Raw genomic sequence first — 24,386 nt, 5'->3', positions numbered from 1 at the left:
CTTTTGTCTATCCGGTCTGTGTCTCAGAGGATCGAAATCCAAGCTAATTGAAACTGGAGGCTTTATATTCCTGGACGCGCTATTGTTCTCACCTTAATAAAAATCAGTTTGAGATTTACATGAATGTAATTCTCTTTGATACAAGAATCATAACACTACAGCTCAGGATTTGACCCGTTATTCTCTGAGACGTAAATGTATCTTTAATGCAAAATTTAGCATTAATGCTGTTGAAAGAAAGATTAAAACCGTGCTTCATGTTTAATGCCAAGGATGAAACTGAAGTCTGTTTTTTAATCATGTGCACTGCATGATAACCTTGGTTTGGCTGAAAAGATAACTGTTTCTGGAATAATGGTTCTGGCCAATGTAATTTTTGTAGTTCTTGTACATGGCAGACGGGCCAGTTGATAATTTGAATTATGATCATTTCTGAACTTTGGAGTCTTCTCTATATAATTTAAAACACACGGTTCTGGTGTTTTGATAATTCAAGGTCTACCTGTTTTGTGTGTCCACAGCCCTCCTGTGAGACACAGGCAGAGTATTTTTCTTTTCTTTTTGAGGTGCGCTAGCCCCTATACAGTACAGCTTTTGTCCCCACACGTCTCATATTTGCCATTGACAATTAACTCAGAAATTAGGTCAAATGTCCGCCAAATATGTCGAACATTTTGTCCCCACATGTCTCAATATTTGCCATTGACAATGAAAGGAGTAATTAGGTCGAATGTCCACCAAATATGACGTAAATTTGTGGCAACACAAAGCGCCCCTCACTTCACACGGGTGGGATTTTTTTTTAAATACACATGCTGTGATGTGACTGTCCATGTCTTGACCTCACAGAGCACAAGGCATTCCACACAAGTGTCGTCCAGACCTCCATATCCTGTCGAGGCAGTCCTGACACCAAAATATTTGAAGTGCAGCCACCTCAAGCTGCTACTTTTCCAATAAGAGTCATCTTTTCCCAACTTTAACCATTGGCTTTTAGTCATTATTCTCTGACCTACTTTTTCCACACAGACACATGGCTGGCAGCCTTAATGCCCTGCAAAATGGAGAAAGTTATTTCTCATTATCCTCTGTGTGTTTTCAAATTGGACAGTAGCATTCTGCAATTTTTCTCGTACACTTAACAAAAATAACTGATCAATATGCTAATAGTTTGTTGAATTGTGATGGATTGTGAGCCTGTAGAGCTATTTTCAAAACAATTATGATACATAACCGGTTTTGAAAATGTTTGAATGTTTTGCGAATAAACGAAAAACTAATCTCAGCTATAATGGCATAGCAAAGGCATGCCACGGTTATTGTGGTTGTGTGTGCGCAACTGTGCATGGTTACAAGAGGTGGCGATTCTTTGTTAGAGCACCCACAGATGTTACTGTTAATTTAACACTTAACTTAGTATTAGGCACCCCGTTGTGCGTGTCGTTTTTAATTTGCTTTATTTGAAGCACACCACAGTACTTTCCTAGCTGTGACTGCCAGCATTTTCTGGCAAGGGCTTGTGGATATTTCAAAGTAAAGAGCTTATATTGTATATATTAGACATATCTATGGGGCAAATACATTTTTAACCAGCTTTACACGTATTCATTGTGAATGAATGAAATATTAATGCTATCCAGTGGTACGCTTGGATCACAACTTAAATCATTGTATTGGCGTTTCCTTAAATTGGGTAATAAAGCCTGAACACTGATCAGCACAATAATCCCGGTAACGCCTGGCAAGCTGAAATAATATACTGGATCCATTGGAACAAAGTCATTTTCTTTTAATTTCCTGAAAAGTAACGGTTTTGACCATATAAGCATTCCGCGACAATATAATAGAGAGACATGAATCATTCTGAATCGAACCAGGGATGTTAAGAAGCTCTTGACTCCCCTGGAACCCCTTCGACGCCTGGGGTCGCCTGACCCCACTTTGATAATCATTGACTTGGAAGACTTACTGGTATTTTACATGACTGCAAGAGTCGTAACGTTCAGCAGAGCTTCACAACTCCCTCTGTGGCTTTCACGCAGCGGTCCCTTAGTAATCCTTTTTATAGTTTTTAACTATGCTGGTGAAAACAACATTGCCACTACTTGCAATGATTGCGCTGTAGCTTTTCGTTGCTCTTTGATCATTTAAAATGAGAGTATGTGAGCTCACAAGTGGTTATATTGTCTACCTTAGTCCAAGGTCATTTTCAAATTCAAAGTTCCCTGTAATAATTTCACACTGATTACATTCATTCATCCATCCATTAATTCATTAATTCATTGTGCAGATACTATTCTTTCACATGTGCATTTGCGTTGCTCTGATACTCACATAATCAACTCATCAAACTCATCATCAAAGTGTAACAAATATTTACACTTTGATCATATATGTGGGGATGCCAGTAGAGTAGAGTGACGAAGGGATTTGACTGACACTAATATAATTAATTTGGGACATGCATATAACACATAACAAACTCTTTTGAAGTAAATAATTCATCATGTTATCAGTTGCCTTCATTTATGCAGCTAATAGCCAATCAATATCATTAAGTGATTAACTCCCCCCCTTCCAACCAATTTAGAGTTCATGTGACATAAGCAACTACAGAAATAGTCCTATATGGCCAATAAATATGTGCTGTACATGCATGGAGAAAATACAAACGGATATAACTGCTGAAGTACTGTATGCGATGTGTTGCAGATGTATATAATGTCAGTAATGGGTGGTGCAGAGAGGTCTGTTTCAGTCAGTGTCATGATTGTAGAGAGGGTAGGGTCATTATGTCTCCTGTGTCGCATTGCTTCACATTGTGACCTTTTAGTTCTGTAATTTATATATATCTTGAAGATTTGTAACCTTTTTGATCATATAATTACATTATCAAAATAGGGACGACATGTTGAAAGTGTGAAAGTCTTGTGTGTTGGCAGGGTCCAGGTGGTTCAGGACATATAGTGCTTCAGCTTCAGGCAAATTGCAGGGGGTTGATTACAGAGTCCATGACAGATTTCTTTACGAGCAATATAATCTTCACTAGCCCTGAAGTGATTCAGAATGTGTCCAGAGATAACGGTGGACATTTTCCTCCCTGTGCCGTGCGGTTGGTTTGTCCGTCTGTTTGTCAGTCTGTCCGGCACTTTGGCTACAAACAAGATAACTCAAAAACGTGTTGCTGGATTACCATGGTATTTACTGAGTGCCTTCATGCTTCTCAAAGCATGAACCCTGCTTATTTTGACCCTGCTTATTTTGGATGGGATCTTACAGGATCTTCCACACCAGAATTGGAGTTTTTTTTACTCACTAAATACCTGAGGCCGATTCTACAAAATGCCTTCTAAATCCTAACAATTCTCAGAAAAACTTATATCAGTGGTTCTCAAACCTTTCCATGTCAAGCTAAGGACCCCCGACATTGTATGTATTTGGCGCAGACTCCATCTCAAAATATTATGTTCCAGTGACCCCCATAAGCAAAGATTTGAGTTAAAATGGTTTGCTTTAAAAATATATACAGTATATTCAAAGATTTGCACACATTTTCATGATTTTTGAATAGCCTGGTTAAATTATGCTTTCCCAGTATTGATGGGTTAATTAAAGATATATTTGTATTTTGTTGCACCACTCGGGTATGGTTTGAGGTGAATTAAAGAGGTAGTCAATCATGCCTCCAGAACCAACTGGTCACACAGTTGGTATTGGCCCCTGAACCTGTGCTGGTAGCCTGCTGGTACTCACACAGTTGGTATTGGCCCCTGAACCTGTGCTGGTAGCCTGCTGGTACTCAATTTCTACAAGCTGTTAATCAATTCATTTGACATCATACAATCTCATTGGCTAACCGCCGTCCCATATCAATACTGAAGCCTGACTAGATTGATCTAGGAGTTTGGAATGACCCCTCAGACCCTCCTACTTCTCATGTGGTTGCTGCCGGGCAACAAACTCCTATCTCCATATTTTAACTTTTTTTAACGTTTTTTTTTCTTGATGATACTACAGCGTCACACAAAAGTATCAAAGTTAGCATATACAAGCTTGAAATGAGACGTGAAGCAACACATTTTGAGCTTGTAGATCTGCTACTTTTGCTATTTTTGAATTTGAATGCTGCAAAGTATATATTTTATTATTATATATTAATATTTTATTCAAGTTTCTTTATTAGGGGAGAAAAAACGTGAGATGTACCATCTCCTTTTCGAGGGAGGTCCCAACACAGATACATGTCACAATCATTACTGTAACAATCAAATATTTAACTTCTTTTTAAAATGCTCTGTTTATAAGTACAATGAACAATTCTTCTGGCAGTTAATTAGCAATTCTGATGTGCCACTTTGTGGGTGATGATGGCATGACATGACAAGGATGATAGCATGACATGACATGACAGAATGCTGATTAAAAAATAAATAAGTTTGTCAGATGACAAGTTTTTAAATTTGTTCTTTTAACAGTAAATGCCACCCACTAAATATTATAAGAGTGCCATTTAAAGTACATTCAGTTTGTAATATATGACATGTGCTAAACAAATTACTTGATTTTATTTTAATAAAGTGTCAAGTCATAACAGTTCAATAAAAGCAAACACTTCATAGCTGTACAATTTGTCTGAAGTATTCAAACTGTAACCTGGTAAAGGAAGTAAGGTTACTTCTCTGATGCCTTACTTGCAATATACATTATAATAAGTAATTAAGGGGAGGAGACCCCGGGGCAGACCAAGGCACAGTTGGAGGGATTACATCGACTCACTGTCCTTGGAACGCCTCGGGATCCCCCAGCAGGAAGTTACTAATGTTGCTCTGGAGAGGGAAGTCTGGAGCTCTTTGGTGGAGCTGTTGCCCCCGCGACTCAACTACGGATAAGCGGTTGAAGATGGATGGCTTGATAAGTAATCAAATTGAGGACTGAGGAGTGGGTGGTAGCCTCGGCATCCTGGAGTGCTTCCGTGACTGTGAGAAGTGCTATTTCGGTGGACTGGGCCCGCTAGAATTCTGACTGGTTGGGATCCAACAGGTTATTCAGTGAGAGTTGGAGAGGGAGCTAGTTCAAGAGTTTTGGAAAGAAAGGAAAGGTGTGCAGCCGGCCTTTACTTATTGACGTCTGAGGGGTGAGGAGTCAGTGGCTTGGCTCTGGCTGACTTGAAGGCAGATGGGAATGCTGGTGAAGATTGGAATGAATGGGAGTAGATTGGAGACCATAGTCTGGAAGGTCGAGGAGGAGTTCTAGAGGAGAGATGGCCGGTCTCGTGGAAGACACAAATTCCAAGACCGCATCTGGAGAGGTGAAAAAGATTACACGCATGACATGTTGGGGTTAGCTTTTAGAGTTAGACGATGGATTAACAGAAAGATGGGTCAACATTCTTATCCCAGTGGGTGATGAAAGCTTCAGCAGAGAGGTGTGTGTGTGTGTGGGGGGGGGAGCAGTAGAAGCTGGGGGAAAGCTTCCTTGGGTTAGATCGATGGTGCAACAGAAAAGGAAGAGCATTGCGCTTGAAACGTCAGTCAATTTCTTGTGCAAATAAAGGCACTTCACGAGCATCGGATCCCACAGTATCTTATTTTCTTTATCTGTGCATACTACTACTCACCGCTCAGCACCTGCCCAAGTTGGGATTGGATGTCTTTGCATGTCTTTGTACATTTTTTAAAGGAGATATAGACATGTTTCCAGTGTTTGTACACAGAAGTCAGTGATGTTTCCAAGCAGAATTCAAATCTAGCTCCCCCGTCATATTATTGGTCGAGCCAGGTCACTTCAGGCTATGGGGTTGCTGTTGCTGCTGGGAGGGACGCAAGGGAGATTTGCGGTCGTATGGCTAAATATGACATTAAAAAAATATGAATTTATATCTATCTTAGTTGAGTTGACACGCTTTTTTACGGGTAACTGCAGCATAAGCGCAATATCACACGAGCCCCGTGGTCGCAAATGAGGAAGTGGCGGAGGTAGAGACTGGCTCTCAACATATCCGTTCTCTTTTATTTGTAATCTGTGCATATAAAATATGTCCAAGGGTTATTCATTGCAATGATCAAAATCACTATGATGATATCGGCTGTCGCCGTTGGTGAGATTCATGGTGGAGCGACTTGCACGGGTTGAATGCACTATACTGACTTCCACTATTTCAACAAATCAGCACATACACACCGTCACAGCCTCGCACTGCAATTGGCTAAAAGTTTAAAACCCCCGAGGCGTCCCGGCAGAAAAACACTAGTGGATATAAACACCCAGAGGGAGCCAAAGGGAGAGTGTGTTGTTGCAGAAGAACACCTCAGCATCATAATATTTGTTATAGTATATTTATAAAGTTTGTCTACATCACCTTTAATTAGCATGCAATAAGTGGGATAATGTATGGCTGAATGGTAACCACCATTCAGCCATACAACTACCTCCGGTACGTCACGTGTCTGTGGTTAATCAGCCATACATTACCCCTTACACACTGTGTGTGTGTGTGTGTGTGTGTGTGTGTGTGTGTGTGTGTGTGTGTGTGTGTGTGTGTGTGTGTGTGTGTGTGTGTGTGTGATCTCAGGTACTATATTTGTTTCTTTCTTGTGGAAAAGAGACCCCCTTGGCTGTATAGCCTGTAAATAAGAGACCCAATGGTTGTGTCGTTTGTGAAACAAGCTTACTGGAAACCCCTTGTTTGTTTTTATATTGTAATTAAGATAAGAGAGACCCTATGACTGTGCCGTTTGTAAATCAGCTAAAATAAACCGTACTGTGTGTGGAACTAGCTTAATTTTTCTCATTTCTTTTCTTGCCTTGAACTCATACTGCCCCTCTCTTCTTCCCTTTCTTCGTTTCTTGGAAAAATAGCACGATGAGAACTATGCACAAAACAAATTTCACCCACTTTTATTGTGGAAATGTTAGCTAGGGAAGGCAATATTGGAGAGTTTGGAGGGTGGGGGTATCTCTGAGTGCCTTAGGGAGGGCATTCCTCAGGGTTGGGGCAGCAAAGGCAAAAGCTCTGTCACCCATATGGAGTTTGGTTTTGGGGACGTCGAGGAGGTTTGCATCACCAGACCTGAGGGAGCGAGAGGGGACATGACGTTTGAGGAGGTCACAGAGGTATGGGGGAGCCAGGTTGTTTAGTGCTTTGTAGGTGGTCAGGAGTGTTATGAAGTGGATTCTTTGTTTAACCGGTAGCCAGTGAAGGTCACGGAGGACCAGTGTAATATGATCTCTGGAACGGGTATTGGTAAGTAGACGGGCAGCTGAGTTCTGGACATATTGCAGTTTATTTAGGAGGTTTATTGAAGACCCACCTCTTCAATATTGCCTTCCTTATAGCTAACCCTTCTCACTGTCTTTTTAATGTTTTTTAGCTTTTAGTGTTACCTTTTTTTTCTAATAAAGTTGTTTTTATTTAGTTGTTACCTCTGTAAAGCCCCCCCATGTAAAGCGTCTTTGGGTACTCAGAAAAGCGCTATATAAGTTTGAGATATTATTATTATTATTATTATATCACCAAAGATGTGATGTGTCCATGTTTGAGAAATCTCCATATGGGCGTAAAAGCATGCAGACACTTCACTTCACATTTCTACAATAAAAAAGTGGGTGAAATTTGTTTTGTGCATAGTTCACATCATGTTATTGTTCCAAGAAACGAAGAAAGGGAAGAAGAGAGGGGCAGTATGAGTTCAAGGCAAGAAAATAAATGAGAAAAATTAAGCTCGAGAGGGTCGGAGACGGGCAATGTTCTTGAGGTGGAAGAAGGCGGTTTTGGTGACTTGGTCAACATGGGGTACGAATAAAAGGGTCCACCCGAATTTAAAGTTTATTAGTTGCATATATGGGTATGTCCATATATGGCCATGCCCATATATGAACATATCGGTTGGATTAGAGCTTTTGAACAACAGTTTGAAGTCAATCGGTCGGATATTATGGGAAAAATGTACTACAGATGTGAGATCTGTCCGTCGGTGTGTCGGTCTGCCTGCCTGTCTGTGTCTCTTTTATTCCCATGTATGGAATTCCCTGATATCATCAGTACTGTATATGCCCATATACTGATGGCACCAGGGCAGATAGCAAACAAAATACTTCTAGCATCTTAGGACTTTTTGTAATGCCACCAGTATGTTGAAGCACATTCCAATGGCTGTTCAATAATTATAGCTCTTTCAAAAGCGTGTTTATTGCATTACAAAATCCAAGTTGAAGGTCCATGTTGGTGTAACATGATGCCTAGAATATTGAACTTCAACGTAGGGGTTTTGGGACATGTGGACAGTGGGAAGACGTCTCTGGCCAGGGCTCTAAGCACCACCGCCTCCACAGCTGCCTTCGACAAGAACCCACAGTCCAGAGAGAGAGGCATCACACTGGACCTGGGCTTCTCCTCCTTCACCGTGGACCTCCCAGAACACCTGGCGCAGGAGAGCGGAGGACACCAGTACGACAGCCTGCAGTTCACACTTGTGGACTGTCCAGGACATGCGTCTCTCATCAGAACCATCATAGGAGGGGCCCAGATCATTGACCTTATGATGTTGGTGGTGGATGTGGTGAAAGGAGTGCAGACTCAAACAGCAGAGTGTCTGCTCATAGGAGAGCTGGCCTGCCCTCGGATGGTCGCTGTCTTGAACAAGACCGACCTCCTTCCTGCCGACAAGAGGCCGGTCGCCATTGCAAAAATGACCAAGAGACTACACAAAACCCTGGAGAGTACCAGATTTAAAGGTTGTCCTGTAATTGCTGTGGCAGCGAAGCCCGGGGGACCCGAGTCCCCTGACGCAGCGGAGCCCCAGGGAGTGCAGGACCTAATAGAGCTGTTGAAAGGGCAGACGTACCTTCCTCGCAGAGACCCTAAGGGTGATTTTCTGATGGCTGTAGATCACTGCTTCTCTATCCGTGGTCAGGGAACAGTGATGACGGGAACTGTCCTGCATGGCTCTCTGGCCGTCGGCGACACAGTGGAGATCCCTGCCCTCAAGGTGACCAAGAAGGTGAAGTCAGTGCAGATGTTCCGGAAGCCAGTGTCAGGTGCAACGCAGGGCGACCGCGTGGGAGTGTGTGTGACGCAGTTTGACCCCAAACTGCTGGAGCGCGGGGTGGTGTGCGGCCCCAGTTCACTGCGCACGCTCCACGCAGCGCTCATCTCTGTGAGGAAGATCGGGTACTTCCGGGGCGCTCTCTCCACACGCGCCAAGTTCCACATCACTGTGGGCCATGAGACGGTAATGGCGAGGGTGAGCTTCTTTGGCCTGCCGCCCGTGGACGACCCCGAGTCCCTCTCGGATGCCAAACCACTCGACTCCTCGAACCCTCTGCCAGGCCCGCTGGACACGCCCTTCTCCTTCGAGCGGGAGTACTTCTACCAGGATGACTATGTCACAGGTCGGGGAGAGGCAGGGCCGGCGGGCCCTGACCCTGAACAGTGGGCACTGTTGGAGTTTGAGCGGCCAGTCACGTGTCCCTCACTCTGCCTGGTGATTGGGTCCAAGCTTGACGGAGACATTCATACCAACTTGTGCAGGTTGGCCTTTCACGGGCATCTACTGGAGGGATTTGAGGACAAGGGTTATGTTGAGACGGCCCTGACCTGCCTGCGCATCTTCAAGACCAAGCACAAGGAGGGCCAAGTGGAAAGGTTGACCGATGAGTACACTGCCATTGGCCGGAATCTGTTTAAGAAAGAGACCGACCTGCAGCTCTTCGTGGGGTTGAAAGTTATGCTGTCGACGGGCGAGGCCGGCGTCATTGACGGTGGGTTCGGCCAGAGTGGGAAGTTCAAGATTCGAATACCAGAGGGTTTTCGTCCAGAAACCAAGCAATTGCTTTCATCCGTCTCTAAGAAGAAAGGAAACGGTGCTGCAGCCAAAGCGGAGCGGGCCAAAGAATACAAACCCAAAGCTGATTCTCAGCCTGTCACCATTCACTTGCACTTCAAGCGATATGTCTTTGATCCCTATAAAAAGATGGTCCAGTCCTGAGGACCTTCGCTGTGCCAGATTCCTGATGATACTGCTGCCCTGCTAGATGGGTCAGGGCATGAAGAGTACCCTCTCTGCTCTGGCTTCCAAAAACTAGAGTTCCGAATCGGAATCCATGATGGGTGTTGATGAAGCATGCAAGGTCAAAGCGGCACAAGCATCTCCAATTGTCATATCTGGAAGTGAGGACGCTGGCGTCCACTGTTCGCCGCTTCACCTCCCAATGTGTGAATGAATGAACCATTGTAAAGCGCTTTGAGTAGGCACGTAGTGCATAGAAAAGCGCCATAAAAATGCAATTCATTATTATCTCTCGGCCGTTGCTAGGATACAGGGATAAGTTAAATTCTGAAATGTTGACAATGCCTCTCGCAGCCAATCACAATGCAAGGTCGCACTAACTCTGACATCATTCTGACAATATATATATAGGCTTGTGCAACTTTGTTTCTTTTCATACACAGAAAGCATTGCACGTGCCATAAAGAATTATCTTGTTTGCGCATTACTTCTAATATCACTTTTTGAGGTAACAATGGCCAACAAAATCTCGAATACACCCTAAAGCCCTGCAGCCCTCGCTAGAGACAATTGTACGACTTTGTGTGTCTTCTAGTAGAAGTTAGAACATTTGGATTTGCTCTATGAATTATTATTATTCTTCTGAATACTGAACTCCCCCCTCCCCTGTTAGGACTCAGCCAGTTGTGCCCTGTTAGCACATTTAGTCATGTTTCATTTTTCTGTATCTTTATATTGTCCAAAAGACTCTGATACTGGCATTTAGTGCCCTATAGTGATTCTTAAAGTCTCTCTCTCTATATATATATATATATATATATATGTATTGCGATTGCTCTTTAGGGTAACAGGGTTTAACTGTTTCGATGTTGTTTGTATCGACTCGGACATGGGTTGGTGTTGCACCTACAGTCGGGACATTATAAATGAGCCACTCCCGTTGTCTACAGCATACAACGCTGACGAAGGCTGTTTGTTGTTGTGCTGTCTGCTTTGCAGCATACATGAAACAATAAAGTGCCTTAAAGGACAGTTCCGTGAGTGCTGGTATTATCTTGTTTAAAAGTTGCTTTCCTGACTGTGCACCCGGTAAAATGCTCAGAGAGATTGAGACGAATTATTCATCATAAAAATCATCATTGAAGTTGTCTGCCTGTCTATGTGCCAGCATTATGCCCAAATTTGGACATGGCAGAAGTGACAATACCTTGCCATTGCTGTTCCTTGGAGTGGTTGCACCACTCAAAAACAAAACAAAAACCGATTCAGACGATCTACAAAGCTTGATCGTCATATATGAGCAAAAAGCGAAGAGAGAGTAGACAGCTGCTATCACAATGAGAATCACACAAAAACCCTGGCAATGCTGGGACCAGATGAGCTCCTAATTTGCACATGCAATGCTGGGTGGGACCAGGCTTGTCGAACTCAATTCGGGGTGTGGGCCACATTGGTCAAAAGGTCACTTTATGTTGTCCAGAACCAGTTGCGGACGCGCGCTCACATGCTGCCTCAGTCACTGCTATAGTGTGTGTGTGTGTGTGTGTGTGTGTGCTATAATACAAAAAGCCCTCGGTGAGGCCTTTAGGAGGGCCATTCAAGCAGCAAGCGGAGCCCGCAGCACCACCTTCTCGCTCGGGTGTAGTCTGCGGAACCATTGCCCACCACTCCTGAATGAAGTGTCTGGTGATGGGACTCTGGTGCAACGCACAGGTCCTGGGCCTGGTGAGAGCAGGAGTGGACCTGGTGAGACGTAGGAGGGGCCCGGACAGGAGTCAAACCACAGAGCCTAGTCCTTCCATGCGCCAGAAGCGTACCTCCCAGCCCTAGCCCTGGCAGAGTAGTTCCAACAGATTTTGTGGCCCTGGTTTTTCCCTAGTGGGACTAGCCAACAGCCAACAAAACAAAAAAGTTACATGTAATAATTATGTGCTATTTTTACAAAGTAAATAGGAATAATATTACTATTTTGGCAGAGTAATACCTTACTTTACTCGTTACTGGGGAAAGTAATAATATTACAGTAATATATTACTAGTAACTAGTTACTGCCCAACACTGCGTATGAGATGCCATATGTTGTATACATGGCCGGCTGCCAAATAGGCCTACATTCTTTCACATTTCCTTTCACAACTTCCATAGAGGTGTCAAGCATAGAAACCATAGTGTTGAAACATTTGTATAGTGCATGTTTTTCTACGCAAAAAATACAAACTATCAACAATAGAAGATGGATAAAGTATAGGCTAAATATTGACTAGACATTGTTACTTGAGCACTAGACATTTTGACGATTGCTTTGCTTCTCTGTTCTGTTTCTCCTCTTTCCTTCTCTAAACATTGAAGTGAATTTATTCTATAAAAACAGACATGTTGCAGCTCTAAATCTTCAAAGATTGCATCTAATAGCTGACCACTGTGTCCACTTGATGTGCCTTGTTTCTCAAGACCATGGTTATAATGTCATACTGTAGTTTGAGTCTGCTCTGAGTGAGAGCTTTTCTCTTCTCATATGAATGCTTTCTCATGCTTCGTAATACCTCAGTGCACACTGATTGATGGTCCACATTCTTTATTTCATAGGGCTCATTTCCTATTCAGAGTTTTATTCATTCCTGAGCCATGGCAGTTTTAGATGTGGGGCATTCAACTGTGCTCTGATTACGTCAAATGCATCAAATGGAGTTCATTGTTCGTGACTTTGCACGGTTTGTTTTGGTCCTGGAGTTGTAATCATGTTAGTGTACAAGTAAAACGTAGCAAATTCATCTACATATGAGGGAGAGAATACTGTGCATGCAATACATTTGTGTGCATCGCTCCTTAGCATACATTTGTGAACTTCCCTTTGTGCCTTATACTATATACTTAGCTGTGTGAAGTATAGCAGAAGTTACGATCTACAAGCTCGCAATGTGTCACAATATGAGATTGTAGATGTTGCCCAATGTGGTTAAATGAATGTTCATGATGCTCATTGTTTCATTGTCTCATATCATGTCAGGAAGTATCTAAAAGGTGAAACACTTGCTCTTGTTTAGACATATACTGGCAGCTGTCCAGATGTGCACACTCTCAAAAGCCACATGTATTACGGTCATTTTCACGCTTGCACAAGCATTGCACTATAAAAATACTGTGCATTTATGGATGTGCAGTGGGGCTGGGAAATTAACTGGATGTACAGTATATTGAAACAAAACAGTTCTAAATAGATGTATTTTTTTTAAATAACATATTAAACCGATTAGTCTGATTTTAATTATGATTAACCACTGCAATGGTGGTGCACAATAGTGAAAACAAGCTCACATTGTAGAACTGCTATTTTCCTCATCTACAAACAATTTTATAATTGTGTTCATTAATCTTAATCGAGGCAACAGTTTGAAGTAACCATAATTATGTATTTGAACTGAAGTGGTATCGCCCAGGCCTACTGTGCTGGTTTTAATTTCATTCCAGTTAACATGGCTAAAATGTCTCCGATTGGGACATTGTACTGTACGTTCAGCCTTTGGAGGCCAGGTGTTTGGTAAGTGCATCCCTCCAGCTTCCTTTCTCCTCCTGCCCATCCACTCACCTTCTCTCTGCCTGTTCTGTTGCCTGGGTAACAGTTACCGACGGAGACCAGGAGTTCAGTGAACAAAAAGACAGGACTGGTGTTGAAGATTTGTGTGTGTGTGTGTGTGTGTGTGTGTGTGTGTGTGTGTGTGTGTGTGTGTGTGTGTGTGTGTGTGTGTGTGTGTGTGTGTGTGTGTGTGTGTGTGTGTGTGTGTGTGTGTGTGTGTGTGTGTGTGTGTGTGTGTGTGTGTGTGTGTGTGTGTGTGTGTGTGTGTGTGTGTGTGTGTGTGTGTGTGTGTGTGTGTGTGTGTGTGTGTGTGTCTCTCATGATTTTGAGTGACTGGCTACCTCCCTGGATGTGTGCATCTGGTCCCGCTTGTATGCCCATATGTGCGTTTGCAGTTGTGCATTTCATGTTCGCTAGCATGATATATATTTCCAGGGTATTCAGTGCTCACACACAGAGAGAGAGAGAGAGAGAGGCAGGCTGTGTGAGGGAGCTATGTTGGTATTTGGAGCAGGAGGGGTTAATGCTGGGGGGATTGATGTGCTCAGCCAAGCAATAGATTAGATGCTCTTCAATGGAGGCACAGGGAGAGGTAAGGGAGCAGTCAAATACAGTTGAAACCATGCGAGTGTGTGTGATATCTCTCTCGCTTTCTCTGAACTTCACTCCCAACGGTGGTTACTCCCTGTGGGACAAAAGTGGGAAGCCGGCGTTAAATCATTTATTGCAGAATAATAGGGCTGCATGTTTTTAATGTTCATAGCAATTGTTCTATCGCTATCAAGAAGATATTTTGGTAACACTTTATATTAAGGTCGCCTTTATAATGCATGATCATGAGCTCATTTATAATGCATTATAATGTGCTTATAAGGCATTATAACACTCGTTATAAATGTTTGTAATAATCATGTATAACAACTTATAACCACGTTTATAACATAAGTGCTGGTCATAATGCATTATTAGGCTCAGTGGAACAGCACATTAGAATTATTAACTTAGGTGGCTATAAAGGAACATATAAGTGCTGTAATGTCTGTCATAATGCATTATAACCAATGTGTATTAAATGGAATAATGTCTTATAAACATCAATAATATGCTATAGCATATTATACAAAGTTTTGTCACTTTACTTAAAGGTCACAAAGTCCTGCTATAGCATATTATTGATGTTTATAAGACATTATTCCATTTAATACCCATTGGTTATAGTGCATTATGACACAGACATTACAGCACTTCTCTATGTGCCTTTATAACCACCTAAGTTATAACAGTTATAATGTGCTGTTCCACTGAGCATAATAATGCATTATGACTTATGACCAGCACTTATACTATACGTTATAAACGTGGTTATAAGTTGTACACCCTACTACAACCCTACTACATCGCACCCTACTGTATGTAACCTCTAACTTTCATCAGAAAACTAAATACATTTGTAATAGAGGGTATGCGCATGCATAAAGTGAATGGCAGATCGAGTGGCAAATCGAGTGACAAAGTGAATGTGAATTTAATGTTGTTTAAAGTTATTTAATGCAATCAAATAAGACTTTTCTGTTTGGATGTATGGGCTGTCAAGGCCATATAGTAGTTTTTTTGCCACTCAGTAGGCTTTCCCGCATAACTTCCTGGTATGATGATGATGTCACACGCATGCCCTCTATAGATTTTTTTTATATATTATTGATTAGTATTATAAATGTTTCCCTATAGAATGGGTGTACTGTAAGAGTGTGTGTATGTCTGTACTGTGCATAATGTGCTTATTTGTTGTGTGTTGACGCACTGCACTGCACAACACAACACATAAACTGGAAGCCGTATTTCATCATAGAAGATGCAGGGAGTGAGTGCTGATATATGAGTTTGCCGGTTCCTGTATGCAAGCCATCCGTATTTCACAGTCAATGTGCCATGTCCCAAGACTCAGGCTGTTACATTGAGCTGTCTCCCCATATTAAAATCTATCAAAAGTGACCGGTCATCACAGTGAATACAGTGATAGATACACTACTGTATCTGAAGGGACTTCTTCAATTCTCCCAGCGGAAGGGCTGTGAAAAATGAAGGAGCAAACTTGGATACAACTCACAACCACAAGCCCAATAGCAAAGTCCCATCTGTTGAGGATTTTCAGGTATTTTCTTGGACATAAAAACTGGCAGCAAGCCAAGTAAAGTTTCTAACTGATTGTTTTGTGTTATGTCAAATGTGTGTATATGTGTTGCATACTGGGTCGCAACTTAGCAAGAGAAATTTGTACCCAGTGAAGCAAATGGATGACATCCGATTTGGGTCAAAATTTAGTTTGACTGTAAAGTGGATATGAAGTGGACTAAAGTGGAATTTGATTTATTTTCACACGCCTACATAGAATAGTCAGCCTTCATGGTGCCAACCGTCCTTCCAAAATTGTAGTGTGCTGCAAAGAACACATGCCCTGGCCGGCTGGCCCCTAATCCACCTTTCCTCCCATATGCAGGCAGAGAGAAAAAAACACACGACTTCACCTTGGAATGTGTTAATTGTCCATGCCTCATGCCAATCCGCCTGCCCCAAAGTAAGTCGCTTAGTGTTAGACAGGGACCCTCACATCTGTGAAATTCCAGTGGACACAGTATTAGAATAGATAGTGATCCCCCCAAAAAGATGAGGAAAAAGTACAGCAAGCAATACTGTCCGAAACATGAAGAGGTTTAATAAAGTATGTTGGCAGCTTTGAAATTAGGTTGGGATATAGTGAGGAAGAGATTACAGGATGGAAGAATAATTTAAAGATTTTCAATAAATATAATTGAATGTCAGTGGCACTAAAAGTCACCTATGGCAGTGAAGGAGTCATTCCTCTAGACAAAGCACTAAACGTGTCAAAGGTCTTTGAGGAAATCAGCCAGTGATAATGGAAAGCAATAAATGACACCATTCAGAAGAAGGGCAGTGTGGGTTAAAGTGACAGCATGGAATTCAAATCTGGAAATTGGCATGTGAGCAATGGGCATGCATAGTTTGCATTCAATTTTCACTCTGAAGAGATCAGTTATCAGTATAGGCCTATTGCCTAATTTATGCTCTGTCATATGGTGGTGTCGGCTTGTCTCACATCAAAAACAGCAGATCTATATTCTCACAACAAATTTTATATGCAACTTGTTGTGAGCTTGTAGATCTGCTAATTTGGTACACAACATTGTCATACGACAAAGAATAAATCAGGCTTAGAGCCGATTCATAATCCTATTTTAGAGCCGAATAAAAGTCGGTTCGGCGCTGTAGAGCCTACAATGTGACGTCATTTGAGGTTCGGGGGGGGTGGGTACTGTCCTAAAGTCGGCACTTCGGTGCTACTGAAAATGTCTCACGAGCCGAAATCATTTCGGCACTACAGTGCTGAAACAGCGGTAAAATAGGGAGTATTGTCCCTTACTGTATGTCCCCACCACAGCCTGCTGGACTAGGAAAGAGATCAGGGTGTTGGCTTTATATTATTTGGGGTATTCAGAGAGAATCGTCAGCTGTATCTCCCCTGGCATTCCCCACTGCTGCCACACACACACACACACACACACACACACACACACACACACACACACACACACACACACAAACAATATAATTGTGCTGTTATTTACTACTAGAGCTACAAGCCAATCTACACGGTCATGTGACAATTTTTGCATAAAAAAACTGAGATTGGGCCGTTAAGTGGTCTCTTGGCTTTGCTCAGATATTCACTATATTCCATTCAGAATATATAACTTTGGTAATATTCGGTAATCTGATATGGCTTTGTATTTCTCTGCTGTGGTGTCCTTATTATAACAGGAAATGGCAAGGCCATCCTGTTCTGGTGTGCTCATGGCTTGTAACTATACGTTTTCTGTTGCAGTATACCACAGCTTTGGTTTCTTGTGAGGTCCCCTGGTACACATTGCAGAGATGTAATGGATCTGAACTCTGGAAATATATTGGTGTTCTCTGCCTGAAAAAGATGATCAACTGAAAAAAGAAACGAGAAAACAATTGCAGTACATCCTCTGAACTCACTGACTGTGTGTGGGCAAAAGTAACTCAAAAAAAAAAAGAAAAAAAAAAAGGAGACATGGTTAGGCTTAGTTTCGGAAGCATAATAATACTGAATACAACCACAGTAATGATTAGTAGACTAAAGTATGGTTTGTCCCATTACAATATGTGCACCATGACCTGAAGTCTCCTAGGGGAAAAAATAAAAGGTCTTTCTATTCAGAAATTATTCATATTTTCTCATTTGTTCTGCCCCTTATGGGTAGAAGTCAAAACACTTTTCTGCTCTTTCAAGGTTCCTCAATATTTTTATTCAAATGTGGGGTTCATAGATGATGCAGTGGTGATAATAATGAACACCGCCGTTGTTGCTCACCAGCACATCTTCCAGTCTGACGTAGTGATGTCTGCTGGTGAGGTAGTCCATAATCCAGGCCATCTGGCCACCTCAGATAGCCTGAGTGGATGGCTTCATGAAGGCACCATGGTGTTACATGCTGCAGATCTAAAGTTGTTTTTGACTATCAGTTTAAAAGGTCATGTGGCAAATTTCACAAAGATTTCTCTCGTTACTGTCCTCATTACCGAGGGTGTTATGAATACCCATTGCCCTGGAACAGCCGGTTTATACTCGGGTGTGGGACTAGCCTGATTTATTGAGGTAGACATTAATTGCTGGACACCAGGGGATGACTCATTGCTAGCAAATTAGTATGCATTTCTAGGTCTGTTGGGATGTTTCTTCTTACATTACTGCATCCATTTGCAGACATGCAGCAGTGGGGAATTAAGCCATGCTCACTCCATATCTCATTAACCTCAGTGAACCTTAAAGATATCACCTCTGAGCTACCAACCTCAAGATGGTGAGCGTTTCTACGTTCATTCGTCTCTCGGACTAGTTCTATATCTCTATTGATTCACTCTGATCTTTGCCACGCTTTTAATGGCCTCTTGAAGCACAATGTTTAACGTCCTTTGGAAATCTCTCATTAATGTGTGTCTGTACCACTTGTTTTCCCTACCATCAGCGCTAATGACAGCGGATGTGTTTTGCTAGCGGCTAATAATGAATCAAATGTCAATTGGTAACATCTGCGCTATGTGCATTGGGTTTGATGGTGTGTTATTTAGACCTACAGTATTAGCACTTTTTTTTTACATTACATTGCATGAAATATGTATTTTGTTCTCCCCAGTTCTGTTACCTAGCCCAAATAAAACCACATTCCCGACATTTAACCATGTCGTCATGTACTTGGGGCCAACGTGAAAGTACGTAGGTGTCATTTGGAACACATTGTGTCTGAGCTGAAATGTGTTGCTACTAGTGTAGCACATGGAGCTGTCAGGAAATCAATGGTAGATTGTTGTGAGTTGAGGCGTGCGGGAGAGACAGGCAAGGAAAGGTACTGTACTGTATGTGGGAGAGCTGGAGGTAGAGTGGGAAGTGAGTTTTTCATAGCATCTGGCGTGAATGGACAGATGCCTGGACTCCCTGACGGGTCTAGTCTTGCACGCTGGCCTGACAACTGCAGATACAAATGAAGGCCTCTTTTACACCAAAATGACAAAAATGACATGGGCCCGAGCACACGTGAAATCACGCATTCAACTTCTACAGCAAACCTTCAAGACAAAACATGTAAAACACAAGGTTGTGTATTTCACAACATCTTAAGTCACAGACCTTTCTTACATTGCCTGTCAAATACCATAATAGCTATAGTTGGAGAACAAAAGCAATGAGTAGGTCAATGTACAATAGGTCTTGATTGAAAGCTGTTTCTCTAACACGACACTGAAAATTATTTATAACACAGATAAGGTTAATTGGAGCACAATGCACGCACACGCGCGCGCACACACACACACACACACACACACACACACACACACACACACACACACACACACACACACACACACACACATACACACATACACACACAAACAATATAACACCACACTGTCACTGACACTTGGATCTCTGCAGAAATCTTCTCTGTCCACCTCCAGTCCCTGGACCCTCCTTTTTCCTCAATCAAAGCCACCCCAAGGGCCCCATATTGTCCTGGCTCTCTTATTGCCTTGTTATCAACTGGCTAGCAGGCCTGTATTGGCCCCCTGCAAATATTGGCATTACAGTAGCTTTCCAATCACATTTCTTTTTCTCCTCTGAAATGTCACCAAGAAGGGCACATCTATTTGCAGTTGCTCACACATCCACGTCTCAACTTTAAGATATAATTTATCTAAAAAAAACGGTTGGGGGGAGAGAGAGAGAGAGAGGCACAGAGAGAGAGAGGCAGGCACAGAGAGTTTAGAGGGAGAGAGCAGAAGAGAAATAGATGTGTACAATTAACACATTCCAAGGTGAAGTCGTGTGTTTTTTTCTCTCTGCCTGCATATGGGAGGAAAGGTGGATTAGGGGCCAGCCGGCCAGGGCATGTGTTCTTTGCAGCACACTACAATTTTGGAAGGACGGTTGGCACCATGAAGGCTGACTATTCTAATAGTGTGTTACAGTCTCCTGATCTCCAGCCGTACTAATTTGCTACAGTAATGAGCAAGCAGCGATGCATGATCATCAGGCAATTATATTTGGTTACCATGCAAACATCAAGCATCATGGGACGTCATTAAAGGGATGAAAATACCTAGGCTTGGGTACAACAGAAGTACAGGGAAGGAAAACAAAAAGCCTAATGAAAGCCATTATTTAACGAAAAGGCCCTTTCTGTCACTATTTTGTATCTATATGGAAAGCACAGTGTGTTTCCCAGTGGAATAGTCTCACAGATAGCAATCAGATATTTTGTATCTGCCTGCCATAAACTGTGATTACCATAACATAAGTGTAATTGCTTTGTTTATTATTATGTGCAGACATACTGAGCCAAAGGCCATCATTTATGAGTCATACATTTTATTTTTGAAAAGCATAATTCACCCAATGTAAATTTGCCTGGTTCCAGAGACCCCTGAATAGCTTTATCCAATTGTTTGTCTAATCCCATCCACTTTTAAAACATTGTTTATCAATTCAGATGTTTGGTGTTATTCTTGTGAACAGGTTGGAGAAACAACCAAATCAAATGGTACCTTTGCAAGGGCAGGACTAACCTCGGGGCAGTTATTTTAGCTACAATGGGTAGTTGTAAACAAGGGAAGGGAATATATGTCACCGTTGTCACGTGAGCGTATTGGAGATGCAAACAAAACTACATTCAGCATTATTTTGTCCCAGTAAGGGAAATTGGGTTGTGCAGCTACAATAAGCCAAGCAGTCCACAATTTAAACAAAACATCATACTCGACAATGCAATACAATGAACTGCCCACTGGTTCTCTAATGTGTAAAAAAAAAGAAGAGGAAATAAAGTGTGTGGAAAGGTGCTTCTTGTGTGGGCTTGGCTCCTTGTCTGTGGCTCAGGAACTTTGAAAAACAAATAGTTGGACGCCCTGTTGTCATTTGTCATATTACTGTATGTTGTAGTAGACTGGAAACCAGATGAATCTGCCACAGGGGGAAAAATCCCTGGGGAGATTGGTCTGGCATTTGAATTACGTTACACTAACTCCAGAGCGCACTATTCATAGTGAGACTTTTTTGCTGTGACGTTGAAATCTATTTGTAACCGCCCCTTGGACATACATCTTGGACATACATCTTCCACACCGAAGTTCGAGACTAGTATCTACGCAATTTTACATTGGATGAATTATGCTTTTCAAAAATAAAATGTATGACTCATAAATTATGTTGACTGGGGTCCCCCAGGCGTCCATCTAAAACACCACACGCTATAAGCTTCTGCCTATACCTTCAGTCACGTTAAAATAAAATGAGATTCTTGTAATGTCTCTCTGTAAAAATATATACAGTATATTGAAATAAAATAAACTAGTCGCACCAACCCACTATTTGCCCAGAATAGGGACCATATTCTGCACATAGTTACTTAAGAGAGTGTAACATAAACAGTTCTTTCAGTGCAAATATTATTCGCCCTTCCATGTCTTGTTTACAGATTACTCAAGTCGCTGGCTCAAATATGACTGCGGCAGCCATACTGGGATTAGACATGCAGCAGAGGTCACATCTCTTCTACTGCTAGTGCTTACAGACATTGGGCAGTTGCAGTATACACTGCCGTCCCCATCTCCGGCTGCTGCTCACAGATACGCACATGGCCATTTTCCACCACTGCCTGAGTTTCAGCCTGTTACATTTCTCTAACCCTGGCAACTACAACATAAAAAGGGGGGGAAAACAACAACAAAAAACAACAAATAAGCATTTTTTTTTTACTGGTATCCAAGTATTCCAAGTTCCTTGAATTATATGACCTCCTTTATTGTTGTACAACGGTATTACAAAAAAATAAAAAGAAAGGACATGGAGCTTTGAGCTTCAAAGTTGGATTCTGGTACGGGCCAATACAGCTTGTTATGTACTGTATTGATGCTTGCCATGTGAAGGCACAGTGTGCCTCGCAGCCAGAAGCTATAAGATCAATGGGCGATGGAGCCAACAGTAACTGCCCTCTGTCTGCAAGCAACATAAAATGCTGTCGCTAATATACTTGGACACACCAAATAACCTTTTTATGCATTTCATCAATTTTATTTGTAGGATTATTGATTAAGTAGTTTTTTTTTATGTCTAAGTTTATGTTTTGTGCTTTTAAAAGCCAGGTAAAATCCTGCCTAGGGCACCAGATTCCTCAGGGCTGGTACTGAATGGTTAGGCTATGGGCTTGTACACCATCTGTAATATTAAAGAAGACTACCTCAGGTTGCCATGTATTGCTGCACTTCAATATATTTTGATTAATATTTATTTATGGAATATATTACCAGTTTGACTGCAGGATTAATTAATCGTGATCACCATCTGACTGCCTATGTTGTTTTTCACTAACCTTTGAAGAACCACCCGGTCTCCCAAGTCAAACGTTGCGTTATGTGAGTGTTAAATGCATAGTATAGTCTAGCCTAAGTCAGGGGTTCTCAACCCGTGGGTCGCGACCCCTCGGGGGCTCGCCAAATTATTTTGGGGGGTCCCCAAATTATTAAAAATAAATAAATTGCAAATTTGAATGGCTGGAAAAATGGAAATGAAGAGTTTACATAGTACACATAGTACATGCATAAACTTTCCTTAAGGATTAAGGTTTTTAAGGTTGGGGGTGGGGAAGGGAGGGGGGAGAACCCGCCAAAAACGTTGGTTCTCAAACTTTTTCATGTCAAGGACCCTGCATTGACATTTATCAACCCGCAGACCCCCATTTGTATGGCTCTAGCAGTGATTTTCAACCGTTTTCATTTCAAGGACCGCCAGTTTGACATGCATTAAGCTACGGACACCACCATTTGGTTCCATTTGTACAATCTCAGGAACCAAATGGACCCTTATGGGACTGTGACTCTAACTATCATTTAGCTGGGGGCCCCCTGGAACTCTCTCAAGGACCCCTGGGGGTCCCCGGAACCCACTTTGAGAACCACAGGTGTAAGTTATTGAGAGTTAACCCATTTAGACCTGACCCCCTAAACTAAGTTTTCAGAAAATGTTATATTTTTATTAAAAACGAATAAATAAAATAAAGCTATGTTGCTATATGCATCGCAAACTCTAAAATGACACAGAAGCTTTCCCGGGTTTAAATGTATAACAATATATACTTTCCTGGTCTTTAAGACCTTAGTCTTGATGAATTGTTCCAAATAGTATTTCAATGGCAAATAATAGTCTATTTTTGATATAACTTTATCCAAGGGTATATTGTTTTGAATCAAGGGGAGCCTTGATCCAAGAGAGTGACATAATCAGATATTTTGTTTGTTTTATCAAATAATTTTGACATTACATTATATGCACAGACCTAGTGCTTCTAGTCAGTACAGTCAAATCCAAGCTAGAAACTCGGATGTCTAGATAAAAAAAAATAGATTAAAAGATTGTTTAAGATATTTTCCATGAATCTGGCCTTTGGTGGATGGACATTGATTTCTTCATTGATACATTGATACTTGTGGAAAATAACTGCTTGGCAAACAAACACACAATAAAAAAACGTGCAGATTGGCTATTACAGTGTAAGGTAGGTAAGGTAAGGTAATTTTATTTATAAAGTGCCTTTCAAAACAATCGTTACAAGGTCCTGTACGAGGTAAAATAATATAAAATAAAACAAGAGCACACAGTCAACAGTAAAACAGCAATAACAATAAGAAACAAAGCAACAAAAACAATACATGGAAATATATATTTATCATATTTTTGGGGCGGTATCGGGATTGTTTTTCAAAGCAGTAGGCCTACTGTAGGTTTGTTAGTGGTGTTTCTCGCCGCTGTTCCACCACTTACATTTAATGTAGATGTCCTCAGACGTTGCAGTAGGCTAGGCGGACATCTCAGATTGTCGGCTTATGCGAGAAGCAGCATGGCCCAAAATCATTGTAGTTCAAAATGTCCAGGACCCAAAGCAGCAAAAGCTGCACACAAAATGTCATGCATTGGATGGAAAGTCAAAGGCGATGAGATGGATAGAATAATGGAGCTATGGATGAAGGCAACTCAATGGGAGAGGGAAGCAATAGGCAGTGCACATGTGGAAACTTATTTGATCCTAACCGAGAGGAACAGAATGGAAAAGTTGACCTGGCACTTTCCAGTTAAGCTATGGGAGATTTTCATCCGTTTTTCAATCAGAGTTTAATCAGACATTATGATTAGGCAGGGGCGCTTGGGTCAGGGT

At 41.8% G+C, this 24,386-nt stretch overlaps 2 protein-coding genes across 2 annotated transcripts in view; both read left to right on the top strand.

Annotated features, from left to right (window-relative positions):
* The window catches only part of astn2 (astrotactin 2), a gene marked incomplete at both ends in the record, with an annotated part of 472,482 nt that overhangs the window by 85,497 nt on the left and 362,599 nt on the right, over positions 1-24,386 (top strand). The window lies entirely within an intron of this gene.
* On the top strand, positions 8,235-9,986 carry LOC308310409 (selenocysteine-specific elongation factor-like; the record flags this gene model as incomplete). Its single annotated transcript, XM_080756754.1, has 1 exon — positions 8,235-9,986. One exon carries the CDS (start codon positions 8,235-8,237, stop codon positions 9,984-9,986), a length of 1,752 nt encoding a protein of 583 aa, XP_080612880.1.

The sequence above is a fragment of the Protomyctophum bolini genome (genome assembly GCF_963924005.1).
Source record: "Protomyctophum bolini genome assembly, chromosome: 22".
NCBI classification, from domain to species: Eukaryota; Metazoa; Chordata; class Actinopteri; order Myctophiformes; family Myctophidae; genus Protomyctophum; species Protomyctophum bolini.
The sequence above is the reverse complement of the archived record's forward strand: the minus strand, read 5'-3'. Positions and strand labels throughout refer to the sequence as shown.